Raw genomic sequence first — 15,299 nt, 5'->3', positions numbered from 1 at the left:
TGTGAATCAAGTCATTAATTGAGAATTTAAAAATCAAATCTTTTTCAAAACTAATTTCTATCATATCTTTTCAAAAATATCTTCTCATCTTATCTTTTTCAAAAAAAATTTGATTTTCAAAATATCTTTTCTAACTTCCTAACTTCTTATCTTTTCAAAATTTGTTTCAACTAACTAACTAACTTTTTGTTTGTTTCTTAACTTTTTCAAAACTACCTAACTAACTCTCTCTCTCTTATTTTCGAAAATATCTTCCCCTTTATCAAAAATTTCTTTTTAATTAACTAATTATTTTTATTTTTATTTTTGATTTAAAAAATTTTCGAAAAAAAATACTAACCTTTTTCAAAAACTATTTTCAAAAATCACTAACTCTTTTTCAAAAATTGTTTTCGAAAATTCACTTCCCCCTCTCATCTTCTTCTATTTGTTTATTCATTTACTAACATCTCATCTCGCATCTCAACCCTCCTCACAGATGTGTTTCTTCCATTACATTACATTCTTTGTCTCCCCCTCTTTTCTTCCACTCACAAAGGGATCCCTATACTGTGGTATAAAGGACCCATATTATTATTATTATTTTTGTGCGCCCTCTTCTTTGTCATATGAGCAGGAGCAAGGACAAGAACATTCTTGTTGAAGCAGATCCATAACCTGAAAGGACTCTGAAAAAAAAAAATCAAGAGAAGCTAAATTACAACAATCCAGAGATACCCTTTCAGAAATTTTCGAACAGGAAAAGGATATGGCAGCCGAAAATAATAATAATGCAAGGAAGATGCTTGGTGACTTTACTGCACCTAATTCCAATTTACATGGAAGAAGCATCTCCATTCCTGCCATTGGAGCAAACAACTTTGAGCTGAAACCTCAATTAGTTTCTCTAATGCAGCAGAACTGCAAGTTTCACGGACTTCCATCTGAAGATCCTTTTCAGTTCTTAACTGAATTCTTGCAGATATGTGATACTGTTAAGACTAATGGAGTAAATCCTGAAGTCTACAGGCTCATGCTTTTCCCTTTTGCTGTAAGAGACAGAGCTAGATTATGGTTGGATTCTCAACCCAAAGACAGCCTGAACTCTTGGGATAAGCTGGTCACGGCTTTCTTAGCCAAGTACTTTCCTCCTCAAAAGCTGAGCAAGCTTAGAGCTGATGTTCAAACCTTCAGACAGAAAGAAGGTGAATCCCTCTATGAAGCTTGGGAAAGATACAAACAGTTGACCAAAAAGTGTCCTTCTGACATGCTTTCAGAATGGACCATCCTGGATATATTCTATGATGGTTTATCTGAGCTATCAAAAATGTCACTGGACACTTCTACAGGTGGATCCATTCACCTAAAGAAAATGCCTGCAGAAGCTCAAGAACTCATTAATATGGTTGCTAATAACCAGTTCATGTACACTTCTGAAAGGAATCCTGTGAGTAATGGGACGCCTATGAAGAAGGGAGTTCTTGAAGTTGATACTCTGAATGCCATATTGGCTCAGAATAAAATATTGACTCAGCAAGTCAATATGATCTCTCAGAGTCTGCATGGAATGCAAGCTGCATCCAACAGTACTCAAGAGGCTTCTTATGAAGAAGAAGCTTATGATCCTGAGAACCCTGCAATAGCAGAGGTAAATTACTTAGGTGAACCTTATGGAAACACCTATAACTCAACATGGAGAAATCATCCAAATTTCTCATGGAAGGATCAAAAGCCCCAACAAGGCTTTAATAATGGTGGAAGAAACAGGTTTAACAATAATAAACCTTTTCCATCATCAACTCAGCAACAGCAGAGAACTCTGAACAAAATGCTTCTAATTTAGCAAATCTAGTCTCTGATCTATCTAAAGCCACTGTAAGTTTCATGAATGAAACAAGATCTTCCATTAGAAATCTGGAAGCACAAGTGGGCCAGCTGAGTAAAAGGATCACTGAAATCCCTCCTAGTACTCTCCCAAGCAATACAGAAGAGAACCCAAAAGGAGAGTGCAAGGCCATTGACATAAGCACCATGGCCGAACCTGTGAGGAGAGGAGAGGACGTGAATCCCAAGGAGGAAGACCTCCTGGGACGTCCAGTGGTCAATAAGGAGCTTCCCTCTGAGGAACCAAAGGATTCTGAGGCTCATCTAGAGACCATAGAGATTCCATTGAACCTCCTTATGCCCTTCATGAGCTCTGATGAGTATTCCTCTTCTGAAGAGAATGAGGATGTTACTGAAGAGCAAACTGCCAAGTTTCCTGGTGCAATCATGAAGCTGAATGCCAAACTATTTGGCATTGATACTTGGGAAGTTGAACCTCCCTTGTTCATCAATGAACTAAGTGATCTGGATCAACTGACATTGCCTCAGAAGAGACAGGATCCTGGAAAGTTCATAATACCCTGCACCATAGGCACCATGGTCTTTAAGGCTCTGTGTGACCTTGGTTCAGGAATAAACCTCATGCCCCTCTCTATAATAGAGAAACTGGGAATCTATGGGGTGCAAGCTGCTAAAATCTCACTAGAGATGGCAGACAGCTCAAGAAAACAGGCTTATGGACAAGTAGAAGATGTATTAGTAAAGGTTGAGGGCCTTTACATACCTACTGATTTCATAGTCCTGGATACTGGAAAGGAAGAGGATGAATCCATCATCCTAGGAAGACCTTTCCTGGCCACAGCAAGAGCTGTGATTGATGTTGACAGAGGTGAAATATTCCTTCAATGGAATGAGAACTCCCTTGTGTTTAAAACTCAAGGATCTCCCTCTGCAACCATGGAGAGGAAGCAGAAAAAGCTTCTCTCCAAGCAGAGTCAACCAGAGCCCCCACAGTCAAACTCTAAGTTTGGTGTTGAGAGGCCACAACCAAACTCTAAGTTTGGTGTTGAACTCCCATATCCAAACTCTAAGTTTGGTGTTGGAGAGTCTCAACAAAGCTCTGCACATCTGTGAGGCTCCATGAGAGCCCACTGTCAAGCTATTGACATTAAAGAAGCGCTTGTTGGGAGGCAACCCAATGTTTATTTATCTAACTATATTTTTTCTTAGTTATGTGTCTTTATAGGTTCATGATCATGAGAAGTCACAAAATAAATATAAAAATTGAAAACGGAATCAAAAACAGCAGAAGAAAAATCACACCCTGTAGGAGCATCTGTCTGGCGTTCAAATGCCAGAACAGAGCATAGTTCTGGCGCTGAACGCCCAGAATGGGAGCATCCTGGCGCTGAACGCCCAGAACAAGCATGGTTCTGGCGTTCAACGCCAGAAATGGCAGCAAAGGGGCGTTGAACGCCCAAAATGGGCACCAACCTGGCGCTGAACGCCCAGAGTTGTGTGCAAGGGCATTTTGCATGCCTAAATTGGTGCAGGGATGTAAATGCCTTGACACCCCAAGATCTGTGGACCCCACAGGATCCCCACCTACCTTCACTCACTCTCTTCTCTCTTCTCAATCATCCTCTATCCCCAATAAACACTCATCCCTTCTGTCTTCCATTTACCACTCACACCCATACACCCACTTATCTTCAAAAATTCAACATCTCTTCCCCACCCAATCCCACCCATATGGCCGAATACACACAGCCATCCATCTCCACCATATCTTCTTCTTCTATTCTTTCTTCTTTTGCTCGAGGGCGAGCAACATTCTAAGTTTGGTGTGGTAAAAGCATAGCTTTTTTGTTTTTTCCATAACCATTGATGGCATCTAAGGCCAGAGAAACCTCTAGAAAGAGGAAAGGGAAGACAAAAGCTTCCATCAAGGGTCTATAGCTCAGTGGTAGAACATTTGACTGTAAATCAAGAGATCCCTGAGATACCTCAGGGGATACATTTTCTTCCACACAATTATTGGAAGCAACTAAGGGTGGAACATCAAGAGCACTCCATCATCCTTCATGAAATAAGAGAAGATCAAAAAGCAATGAGGGAGGAGCAACAAAGACAAGGAAGAGACATAGAAGAACTCAAGGACATCATTGGTTCCTCAAGAAGGAAACGCCACCATCACTAAGGTGGATTCATTCCTTGTTCTTCTTTCTTCTGTTTTTCGTTTTCTATGTTATGTGCTTATCTATGTTTGTGCCTTCATTACATGATCATTAGTAGTTAGTAACTTTGTCTTAAAGATATGAATGTCCTATGAATCCATCACCTCTCTTAAATGAAAAATATTTTAATTCAAAAGAACAAGAAGTACATGAGTTTCGAATTTATCCTTGAACTTAGCTTAATTATATTGATGTGGTGACAATGCTTCTTGTTTTCTGAATGTATGCTTGAACAGTGCATATGTCTTTTGAAGTTGTTGTTTAAGAATGTTAAATATGTTGGCTCTTGAAAGAATGATGACTAGGAGACATGTTATTTGATAATCTGAAAAATCATAAAAATGATTCTTGAAGCAAGAAAAAGCAGCAAAGAACAAAGCTTGCAGAAAAAAAAAAGGGGCGAAAAAAAAGAGAAAAAAATTAGGCGAAAAAAAAATAGAAAGAAAAAGAAAAAGCAAGCAGAAAAAGCCAATAACCCTTAAAACCAAAAGGCAAGGGCAAATAAAAAGGATCCCAAGGCTTTGAGCATCAATGGATAGGAGGGCCTAAAGGAATAAAATCCTGGTCTAAGCGGCTAAACCAAGCTGTCCCTAACCATGTGCTTGTGGCGTGTAGGTGTCAAGTGAAAACTTGAGACTGAGCGGTTAAAGTCAAGGTCCAAAGCAAAAAAAAAAAAAAAAGAGTGTGCTTAAGAACCCTGGACACCTCTAATTGGGGACTTTAGCAAAGCTGAGTCACAATCTGAAAGGGTTCACCCAATTATGTGTCTGTGGCATTTATGTATCCGGTGGTAATACTGGAAAACAAAATGCTTAGGGCCACGGCCAAGACTCATAAAGAAGCTGTGTTCAAGAATCATCATACTGAACTAAGAGAGTCAATAACACTATTCGAAATCTGAAGTTCCTATAGATGCCAATCATTCTGAACCTCAATGGATAAAGTGAGATGCCAAAACTATTCAAGAGGCAAAAAGCTATAAGTCCCGCTCATATGATTGAAGCTCTGTTTCATTGATAGTTTGGAATTTATAGTATATTCTATTCTTTTTATCCTATTTTGATTTTCAGTTGCTTGGGGACAAGCAACAATTTAAGTTTGGTGTTGTGATGAGCGGATAATTTATACGCTTTTTGACATTGTTTTTAGTATGTTTTTAGTAGGATCTAGTTACTTTTAGGGATGTTTTTAATAGATTTTGTGTTAAATTCACATTTCTGGACTTTACTATGAGTTTGTGTGTTTTTTTGTGATTTTAGGTATTTTCTGGCTGAAATTGAGGGACTTGAGCAGAAATCAGATTCAGAGGTTGAAAAAGGACTGCTGATGCTGTTGGATTCTGACCTCCCTGCACTCAAAGTGGATTTTCTGGAGCTACAGAACTTGAAATGGCGCGCTTCCAATTGCGTTGGAAAGTAGACATCCAGGGCTTTCCAGCAATATATAATAGTCCATACTTTGGCCAAGAATTGACGACGTAAACTGGCGTTCAACGCCAGCTTTCTACCCAACTCTGGCGTCCAGCGCCAGAAAAGGATCCAAAACCAGAGTTGAACGCCCAAACTGGCACAAAAACTGGCGTTCAACTCCACAAATGGCCTCTGCACGTGCAACACTTAAGCTCAGCCCAAACACACACCAAGTGGGCCCCGGAAGTGGATTTATACATCAAATACTTACTTATGTAAACCCTAGTAGCTAGTTTATTATAAATAGGACCTCTTACTATTGTATTAGGCATCTTTGGATTACCTTATGATCCTTTGATCACGTTTTAGGGGGCTGGCCATCTCGGCCATGCCTGGACCTTCACTTATGTATTTTTAACGGTAGAGTTTCTACACTCCATAGATTAAGGTGTGGAGCTCTGCTGTTCCTCAAAGATTAATGCAAAGTACTACTGTTTTCTATTCAATTCTTCTTATTTCTCTTCTAAGATATCCATTCGCACCCAAGAACGCGATGAAGGTGATGATTATGTGTGACGCTCATCATCCTTCTCCCTTATGAACGCGTTCCTGACAAACACTTCTGTTCTACATGAATTAAGCTAGAATGAGTATCTCTGAGATCTCCTAACCAGAATCTTCGTGGCGTAAGCTAGAATGATGGCGGCATTCAAGAGAATCCGGAAGGTCTAAACCTTGTCTGTGGTATTCTGAGTAGGATTCAATGATTGAATGACTGTGACGAGCTTCAAACTCGCGAGTGTTGGGCGTTAGTGACAGACGCAAAAGGAGGGTGAATCCTATTCCAGCATGATCGGGAACCGACAGATGAATAGCCGTGCCGTGACAGGGTGCGTGAGCATATTATTCACTGAGAGGAGGGGATGTAGCCACTGACAACGGTGATGCCCTTGCATAAAGCCAGCCATGGAAAGGAGTAAGACTGATTGGATGAAGATAGCAGGAAAGCAGAGGTTCAGAGGAACGAAAAGCATCTCCATTTGCTTATCTGAAATTCCTACCAATGATTTACATAAGTATCTCTATCCCTATTTTATTATATAATATTCGAAAACACCATTATCACTTTATATCTGCCTGACTGAGATTTACAAGGTGACCATAGCTTGCTTCATACCAACAATCTCCGTGGGATTCGACCCTTACTCACGTAAGGTATTACTTGGACGACCCAGTGCACTTGCTGGTTAGTTGTATCGAAGTTGTGACAATTATGAATTAAGATCATAGCACCAAGCTTTGGAGCCATTATCAGGAATTGTTTGTGCCTGGAGATCACAATTTCGTGCACCAGAACCTTTTCATGTTAAGATTTGAATATTCTATTTAATATTATTTGAGATATTTCAGACTTATGATTGCTTTCTTTAATTTATGTATCCAAATTATTTTCATTCAAGTAGATTTTCTTCTACTACAAAAAAAGGTCTATGGTCACGGTGAAAAACCGTGACCATAGCTAGTGAAAAGGGTGACCATAGGTCTATGGTCACGGTTTTTGACCTATGGTCATGGTTTTTCCGCCGTGGCCATAGACCTATGGTCACGATTTTTTTATCTATGGTCACGGTTTCTATGGTCACGGTTGTAATGTTCAAATTCTGGCACTTTAGGCCACGTTTTTTTTACCGTGACCATAGGTTAATCTATAGTCACGCAATAAAACCGTGACCATAGCCTATCTATGGTCACGGTTTTGGCCGTGACCATAGCCTCTATAGTCACCCCTTCCCAAAACCGTGACCAAAGATAAAGCTATGGTCACGGTTTTGACCGTGACCATAGCCTCTATGGTCATCCCTTCCCAAAACCGTGACCATAGCCTTATCTATGGTCACGGTTTTGGCCGTGACCATAGCCTCTATGGTCACTCCACCAAAAACTGTGACCATAGCCATATCTGTGAAGAACACATCAAAATAATACATTTAGATAACCAAAATTATTATAAGACCCATCCCATCTTATATTTGTATAGAACACATTTTCTTCACATCATATCCTCCTGCTAGCAAAAGAAATAAAGAAGTTAGAATAGAACAAAAATGTTTTTGATGATGCATGCAGTGCAGTTGAGTAATGAATATGGAGCACAAGTTAAGTAAGTCAATCAATATGAAAATTTCAACCACTAAATAACAAGGAGCATTTGCATGTGGTTTTAAGCCATTTGGTAATATTTATATGTTTTTAATCTATCTTTGAGTGGAACTTCAACTCCCCTGTTGAAGTCGCTTAAAACTGAAAAAAATCCAGCACAAAGAAACAACCACAACCAAAATAGAAGCTTAAAAAACAAGGTAATACCGAAATACTATTATTAGCTTCCAACCCATCAAACAAATCAAGTAATCAACACCAGTGAAACAGAAAAACCAGATTGAGTGTGAAATCAATAGACAAAGTAAATTTTAAAATAATAATAATAATGCTTATTGCTATATATTACTGAGTACTAATTCAATGATGATTGCTACCCCTTCACCTTCATGTATTATTATTGCTTTATCTATTTTTCTATACCTTCTGAAGAGAAATAATGGTAAGTTATGCATCTTAGTTCGTAATTAGTTTCTTACCCTTCTATTCAATATGTACTCATGGAGCCAATTAGCCAATAAAATCAATAATAAAATTAACATCAACAGCAATCAGGCACTATTTAGCAATCAGCCACTATTAATTTAACTACTAATTTTGACAGTACTTACTTCCATATCTTTTGACACATGGTTCAATCCCAGTGAAGGAGGAATGCTTCGCCTCGCATCATTTGGTGCACTACTTGCATCAGGCAGAGATTGTTGGGCAGCTTCTATCATTACTTGCACTTGTTCCGCACTCATACCAGGATTAACTTGTTGCAACACCGTTTTGATCAAGCTTGTTAAACCATCCAACTTGGAAGTCAAGTTATTTTGATTTTTCTCCATAGTTGAAACCACTTCAGCATGTTGTTGTTGCATTTGTCGGATTTGCTTATCCTTTTTAAGAGAGGATTTTGTGACTGATCGACCATAGAAACGAACTCTACCATGTCTCTCCTTTCCAAAAACCGTTTGAAGCGCTTCATCATCACTGTATCCAGCTTGCTTCAAATTTTGAAGATGATCCTATTACACAGAAGGAAAATTGAAATAAGTTCATGTGCGCATATGCTGAAAATATAAAAAATGATTTACACATTTCTTTTAGTGTACATTTCTACGAAACTAAACAACTCACAATCGTCTCTTGTGTTCCCGAATCCGTCTTTCCTTTCTTGTTAGTACGAGTTACAACAAACATCTCAGACTGTAATGGATCTTCATTGCCCTCTTTTTTTGCACGCTACAAAGAAACCATAAAGATTACTCGAAGTTAACACAGATGACATGAAAAATGCAAAGATACTTAAATGCGAAGCACAAATATAAGGGCAAGCTAGCTAGCTATGTTTCAAGTAACAAAAAAAAGTATTATGGTTACAACAAGGGCAAGCTAGCTTCCCTTTCGTACTCTAACCGGACAACATCGCATACGCAGGAAAATCATTGATTGTCCAAAGAAGTGCAGCATGCATTTGAAAAGTTTCTCCCTTAAAAGAATCATATGTATCTACCTGTGACACCCATAGCTCCTTCAGCTCTTCGATCAATGGTTGCAAAAAAATATCAATATTATTTCCTGGTGAACAAGGTCCAGGTATGAGTAAAGAGAGCATGCAGTATTCTGACTTCATGGACATCCAAGGGGGGAAATTGTACACCATTAAGACAACTGGCCATGTGCTATGTGACACATTCATAGTTCGAAAAGGATTAAAACCATCACTTGCCAAACCAAGCCTCAAGTTGCGAAGTTCTTTTGAAAAGTTTGGGTACCGAGTGTCCAAGTTCTTCCATGCTTGGCCATCAGCAGGGTGCCTTATGCAACCGTCTTTCAAACGCTGCTCATCATGCCACCTCAACGCCTCTGCTGTGTTTGGGCACATAAAAAGCCTTTTAAGCCTTGGTATTAAAGGAAAGTATCTTAAGGTCTTCGCAGCAACCTTATGAACTTTGTTCGGAAGCGCAAAGTCATCTTCGTTGCCATCCAGAGTAGGAGTCTGATTATATCGAGACTCTCCACAGATATGGCAAACTGAGTCATTTATGTACTCATTTCGATACAGCATGAAGTCATTAGGACATGCATTAATCTTTTCATAGTCAAGACTCAAGTCTTTAACCATATTCTTAGCTTTATTAAAGAAGTGGGAATGTTCAAATCAGGTATAGCTTCTTTTAATAACTCCAAGAGGGAGTTAAAAGATGTGTTACTCCAACCATGCAAACACTTCAAGTGGTAAAGACGAATGATAAACGATAGTCTCAAAAATCCAGTAGTACAATTTGGATATAATTCTAGACCTGCTTCATCTACCAGCTTATAAAATCTCTTCGCATCTTCATTCAACCCGTTGTTCCCCTCTTCAAGATTTGTCATATTTCCGAATGCATCACGCAGTAACCCGTCAATATCATCAACGCCCCCTCGATCATCCATGTCACTATCTACAACTGTTGGTATTACTGATTCCCCATGATTAAACCATCGTTTATAACCTTCGACAAACCCATAGCAAATAAGATGCTCATGTACGTCTTCTCGTTCATGTCAATAAGTGTTTCCACACTTTGCACACGGACATTGGATTTCTTTTCCAACCGGCTTTCCAATTAAGAAGGCAAACTCTAAAAAATTATTTACACCAACTATGAACTCGTTCTCAAATCTTGGTAAATCCATCCAATCTTTTGACAAAACATGATTAAACCTAAGAATGCAAATATCTGAACTTACTAAACATGATCTAATAGGTCAATTATAGTGACAATCTAGCTACCATATATCCGCTTACTACCCTAGTTAAATGTGTTATCAAATTATTATATATGGCAATTACGAGATAAACTTACTGCTTAGTTCCTTCATTTTGAGATGCCATTTGAAGTTGTTATAAATCGTGCCGCAGCAACTACTCAACTTCTGTTGCCTTTACCAGTACGAAAACTTATCCTGTACACAAAACAAAGTCAAAATAATCAAGTTAAGAAAGGGAATACCAAATAATGCCCAATTTTAAGTTCCTATATTAATGTACATTTTTTTGCACTTATTAAGTTAACTTTTTTTTATTAACATGGGTTCGCATCTAAAATAGGCAGAATAATTCCCATTAGTGTCCCATGATCTTGATATATACATAATATAGAGTAGTAGTGCTAAGTGCTAAGTGCTAACTAATAATGCAGTGTAATAATGGGGAATAAAGTTGAGCTTTAAAGGGACAGATTAGACTTCAGAAACCAAAAACATCGTCACTTTGTGGAGGTAAAGACTCATGAAATAGACCTGTGAACAAGAATTTTCTATACATGATTTAAAAAATTTTCTATACAGCAGCATAACAAATAATCACCCGTAAAACTATTGAATGTGTGCAATTTTCCACAGGATTGGTTTGATCATTGGGGTTAGCATCAGAAACATTAACAGTCATTTTGTTCCATTGCAAGATTAATTTACTAAAACAACCAACATTGAAGAGGAATTAATAAATCAATTCTAGATGAAGAATCTAGAATGCTGTCAGAGTTCACTTATATATCCTCAATTAAATTTGAAATGAAAAATCTGAAAAAGAAAATAAATCTCAATTGAAAAAATATATATATAACCTCGTTAATAATAATAATTGGTACTCAAAGATTAAAGTGTAAACCTAAATAATCAAGCATAGTTCTCAATCTAAACTCAGTTAAATACAAGATTTGTAATTATTATTTTTTAAAATTGGTGCAAAAAAATTAAATAGAGCAACTAGCTCATTTTTTTCGTTGTTATTCAAAACCCAAGCGTAAAACACAGAGCAAGGAGAAGCACAACAAACCACATCGAAAATCTTAGCAAATCAAAACCAGAAAAAGCTTAAAACGTAACCTTCGTTATCCTAACAATAAAATAGAAAATTCCATGTTCTCCCGCAATCGCCTCAAGAACTCAGCTTCATTCACAACCAAAACTCACCAATAGCAGCACATTAACCATAATCCGAATCCTGAATATGAATAATTTAAAACGAATTAGGTATAAAAGTAGCAATTACTAGTTAAGGTTGCAGAAATTGGTCTTGCAGAAAAATAAGGATCCGCATGATTCCATCGCCGTCTACTTAGGGTTTGTTCTATGTGAATGAATGGTAAATTAAAACGTCATACGTGTGAGCTACTAAACCCAACTTCTTTTATTAAGCAACGCATTAGGTTTGTTATATTATCCTTTTTAATTATTAGATGGGTAAAAATTTAAATGTATACTGTATAGTTAATTTTAAAAATATTAGAAAGATAAAAAATCTAAAATCTAAAAAATTATTTTTAAAATAACGTCTTAGTTGTGTGAGTTTTTAAAATAACCCCTAAAATTCAATGATCAATGTGTATGCGCAATTCTTTACAATCATTTTAGTAAGTTTTATATCATTTTTTAATTTAAAATTATTAATAGTATTTAACCTAATTTTATATTTATAAAATTAGATTTAAAATTTTAATATTTAAAATAAAATATATAAAATTATTATTAGCTAGTTTTTAATTATTAAAATTTTTAATTTTAAAAAAATATTTAAAATAATAAAAAATAGATAAAATTCTTAACTAATTAAAACTCAAATGATTAAAACTGTGACCATAGACCCCTTTAGGTCACTCCCCAAAACTGTGACGATAAACCCTTATAGGCCACCCTTCCGAAAAATTGTGACCATAGATCCTTTTTGGTCACTGTAAAAAATCTTGACCATAGACACCTTTAGGTCACCCCAAAACCGTGACTATAGATCCTTTTAGGCCACCCTTCCGAAAAACCGTGATCATAGCCCCTTTTTAGTCATTGAAAAAAACCGTGACCATAGCTCCCTTTAGGCCACCCCGCAAAACCATGACTATAGATTCTTTTAGGCCACCCCTAAAATCGTGACGATAGACCCCTTTAGGTCACCCCAAAACCGTGACCATAGACCCTTTTAGGTCACCCTTTTTGAAAAACCGTGACCATAGCTCCTTTTTTGTCACTGTAAAAAACCGTGACCATAGATCCCTTTAGGTCACCCCCAAAACCATGACCATAGACTCTTTTAGGCCACCCCCCAAAACCGTGACCATAGACCCCTTTAGGTCACCCCCCAAAATCGTGACCATAGACCTTTTTAGGTCACCCTTTTTGAAAAACCGTGACCATAGCTCCTTTTTGGTCACTGTAAAAAACCGTGACCATAGACCCCTTTAGGTCACCCCAAAATCGTGACCATAGACCCTTTTATGCCACCCCCAAAACTGTGACTATAGACCCTTTTAGGTCACCCTTTTTTGAAAAACCGTGACCATAGACCCTTTTTGGTCACTGTAAAAAATCGTGACCATAGACCCATTTAGGCCACCCCTCAAAATCGTGACCATAGACCCTTTTAGGCCACCCTTTTTTAGAAAACCGTGACCATAGGTACTCTATGGTCACCCTTTCTAAAAGAACCGTGACCATAGCTTTTTTTTTGTCACCCTAAAAAACCGTGACCATAGAGGGTCTATGGTCATGGTTTTTTACCGTGACCAAAAAAATCGTGGCCATAGACCCAAAATGTTGTAGTGTTCCCTTTTGGCTTTGGTTGATTAATTGGTAACACTTGAGTTATCAAACTCAGCTGTTGATTGAAATTGGAATTCTTTGCTGGTTAATTTGTACCCCAATAACTCTAGTCTTTCCATAGGAGTTGACTAGGACCTGAGGATCAAATTAATTTTTTCACTTGACTTTCCTTTGTTTAGCAAGGGTTAATTAAAAGTGGGAGCAGAATCCAATTCTCTTCACACCTGATAAGGATAACGAGGATAGGACTTAAAATTTCTCATACCTTGCCAAGAGATTTTATTAATTATTAATTTATTTTTCTTGTTATTTAAATTACTTGTTCCTTATTTTAAAAAATCCAAAAACATATCTTTTTACATAACCAATAATAAATCATACCTCCCTGCAATTCCTTGAGAAGACGACCCGAGGTTTAAATACTTCGGTTATAAATTTTATTGGGTTTTGTTACTTGTGACAACCAAACTTTTGTATGAAAGGATGATTGCTTGGTTTAGAAACTATACTTGCAACGAGAATTTATTGTGAATTCTAAACCATCAATCTTCAGTTCATCCAGGAGCTTCTTGTAACAAATTAAAGCACAACACTCTGGAAGAAACCTTTTAGAAAATTTTGAACAAGAAGCTGAAGACATGGCCGAACCTGAAGGAGAGGCAAGAGAGGTTCTTGGTGACTACTCTCCTGATTTCTATGGAGAAAGTATCAATGTACCTCCTAGCAGAGCAAGAAGCTTTGTGATCAACCCATAACAGATCGCCTTAGTGTTGCAGACGTTCCAGTTTCATGGACACCCACAGAAAGACCTCGGTAAATTCATCTCTGACTTCCTGCAGTTCTGTGACACTGCAGAAACCAATGGAGTGGACCCTGAATTCCACAAGCTCAAACTGTTCCCATTTACTCTGAGAGATCGAGCAAAACATTGGTGGTATGATGTACCCAAGGGAAGTGTGAACAACTGGGATAAGGTTGTTAATAGATTTCTAAATAGGTTCTCTCCTTCACAAAGATTGGCTAAGTTAGCAACAGGTGTTCAGACCCCAGTCAGGACAGATGTTCTAGACAGGGAGACTGTAGTCGCACCCCCTACTGAGAGTTATAGTGCTCCTAGTGCTATAGGTGGTGACCACCCTCAAGGAGAGACTCACACCTACGACCAGTGGACACCTGAGCAGGTTAATACTTCTCCCACTGAGTTGTTTAAGGAGGTTCATCCCTGTAAGGCCTTCACAGAAAGCCTAATGCTCTCCGAGAAGGAGACCTTAAAAGAAGGTGAGACAGTAGTCTTCACCAAGGAGGCCGAACCTTAGGAGCTTGCTACTGAGGGACTGAAGGCAATCAAGAATCAGGAGGATCCTGAGAATGCCACAGAGCTCGCCCTTGCAGAGGTGAAAGAGCCTCAAGAGCCACGTTTCATTGGTGTATAGAGAGAGCTTAAAGATGAGCAACTAACTCATCTCTTAGCAGCTCCCAAGAAGCTGTAACTCAATATCTCTTCTGTAGAGGTATTAGAGAAAAAACCATCTTGATTGAAACTAATTCAATCCCTCCTAAGACCGAACGTAAGTTTGGTGTTAGATGTACACCATCCACCAAGGAGGAAGGCCCCAAAAGGAAGATGCCTAGGGGTTGGAAAAACAACAATGTCCATCAAAATAAGATCTTGACCCAGCAGGTCAATATGATCTCTCAACATCTGACTGGACTGCCAACTATAGCTGGAAGTACCCAAGAAGTATCTCCTGATGAAGATGCTTATAATCCTGATCAACCTACCATGGAGGAAGTGAATTACATGGGAGAACCCTATGAAAAAACCTCCAACCCTTCATGGAGGAATCATCCTAATCTTTCATGGAAGGATCAACAGAAACCTCAACAAGGTTTCAATAATAATCAAGGTAGAAGGAACCAGAATATGTTCAATAACAGACCACCATTCCCATCTTCTCAAGGGAATATGGAAACCTCTAATCAGAGCCTCTCTGACTTAGTCATTCTGGTTTCCAGCCTCTCTAAGACCACTCATAGTTTCATAAATGAAACAAGGTCCTCCATTAGGAACTTGGAGGTGCAAGTTGGCCAATTGAGCAAGAGGATCCCTAAGACTCCT

The 15,299-nt window shown here is 38.1% G+C and overlaps 1 protein-coding gene and 1 non-coding gene across 4 annotated transcripts; both read right to left on the bottom strand.

The window, feature by feature from the left end:
* Nucleotides 1-1,144: 1,144 nt before the first annotated feature.
* Nucleotides 1,145-1,252, bottom strand: LOC148580043 (small nucleolar RNA R71). Its single transcript, XR_015895804.1, has one exon. It is a non-coding gene; the product is annotated as a small nucleolar RNA R71 (small nucleolar RNA).
* Nucleotides 1,253-6,853: 5,601 nt separating this feature from the next.
* On the bottom strand, nt 6,854-11,786 carry LOC107621676 (uncharacterized). 3 transcript variants are annotated; one of them, XM_016323697.3, is made up of 5 exons: nt 11,474-11,786; nt 10,450-10,549; nt 8,735-8,839; nt 8,221-8,622; nt 6,854-7,514 (listed from the first exon to the last, which is right to left on the bottom strand). In XM_016323697.3, exons 3-5 carry the CDS (start codon nt 8,795-8,797, stop codon nt 7,500-7,502), a joined length of 480 nt encoding a protein of 159 aa, XP_016179183.2. In that variant the 5' UTR covers nt 8,798-8,839; nt 10,450-10,549; nt 11,474-11,786; the 3' UTR covers nt 6,854-7,499. The 3 variants fall into 3 exon arrangements, with proteins under 3 accessions (XP_016179183.2, XP_088342142.1, XP_020969467.2); XM_021113808.2 differs by lacking the exon at nt 6,854-7,514 and having other exon boundaries at nt 8,022-8,622; nt 11,640-11,749; XM_088486016.1 differs by lacking the exons at nt 10,450-10,549; nt 11,474-11,786 and having other exon boundaries at nt 7,463-7,517; nt 8,735-8,828.
* Nucleotides 11,787-15,299: the final 3,513 nt, after the last annotated feature.

This window comes from Arachis ipaensis, chromosome B10 (assembly GCF_059453495.1).
Source record: "Arachis ipaensis isolate K30076 ecotype BB chromosome B10, ASM5945349v1, whole genome shotgun sequence".
Classification (NCBI taxonomy): Eukaryota; Viridiplantae; Streptophyta; class Magnoliopsida; order Fabales; family Fabaceae; genus Arachis; species Arachis ipaensis.
This window is presented reverse-complemented; position numbering and strand designations above follow the sequence as displayed.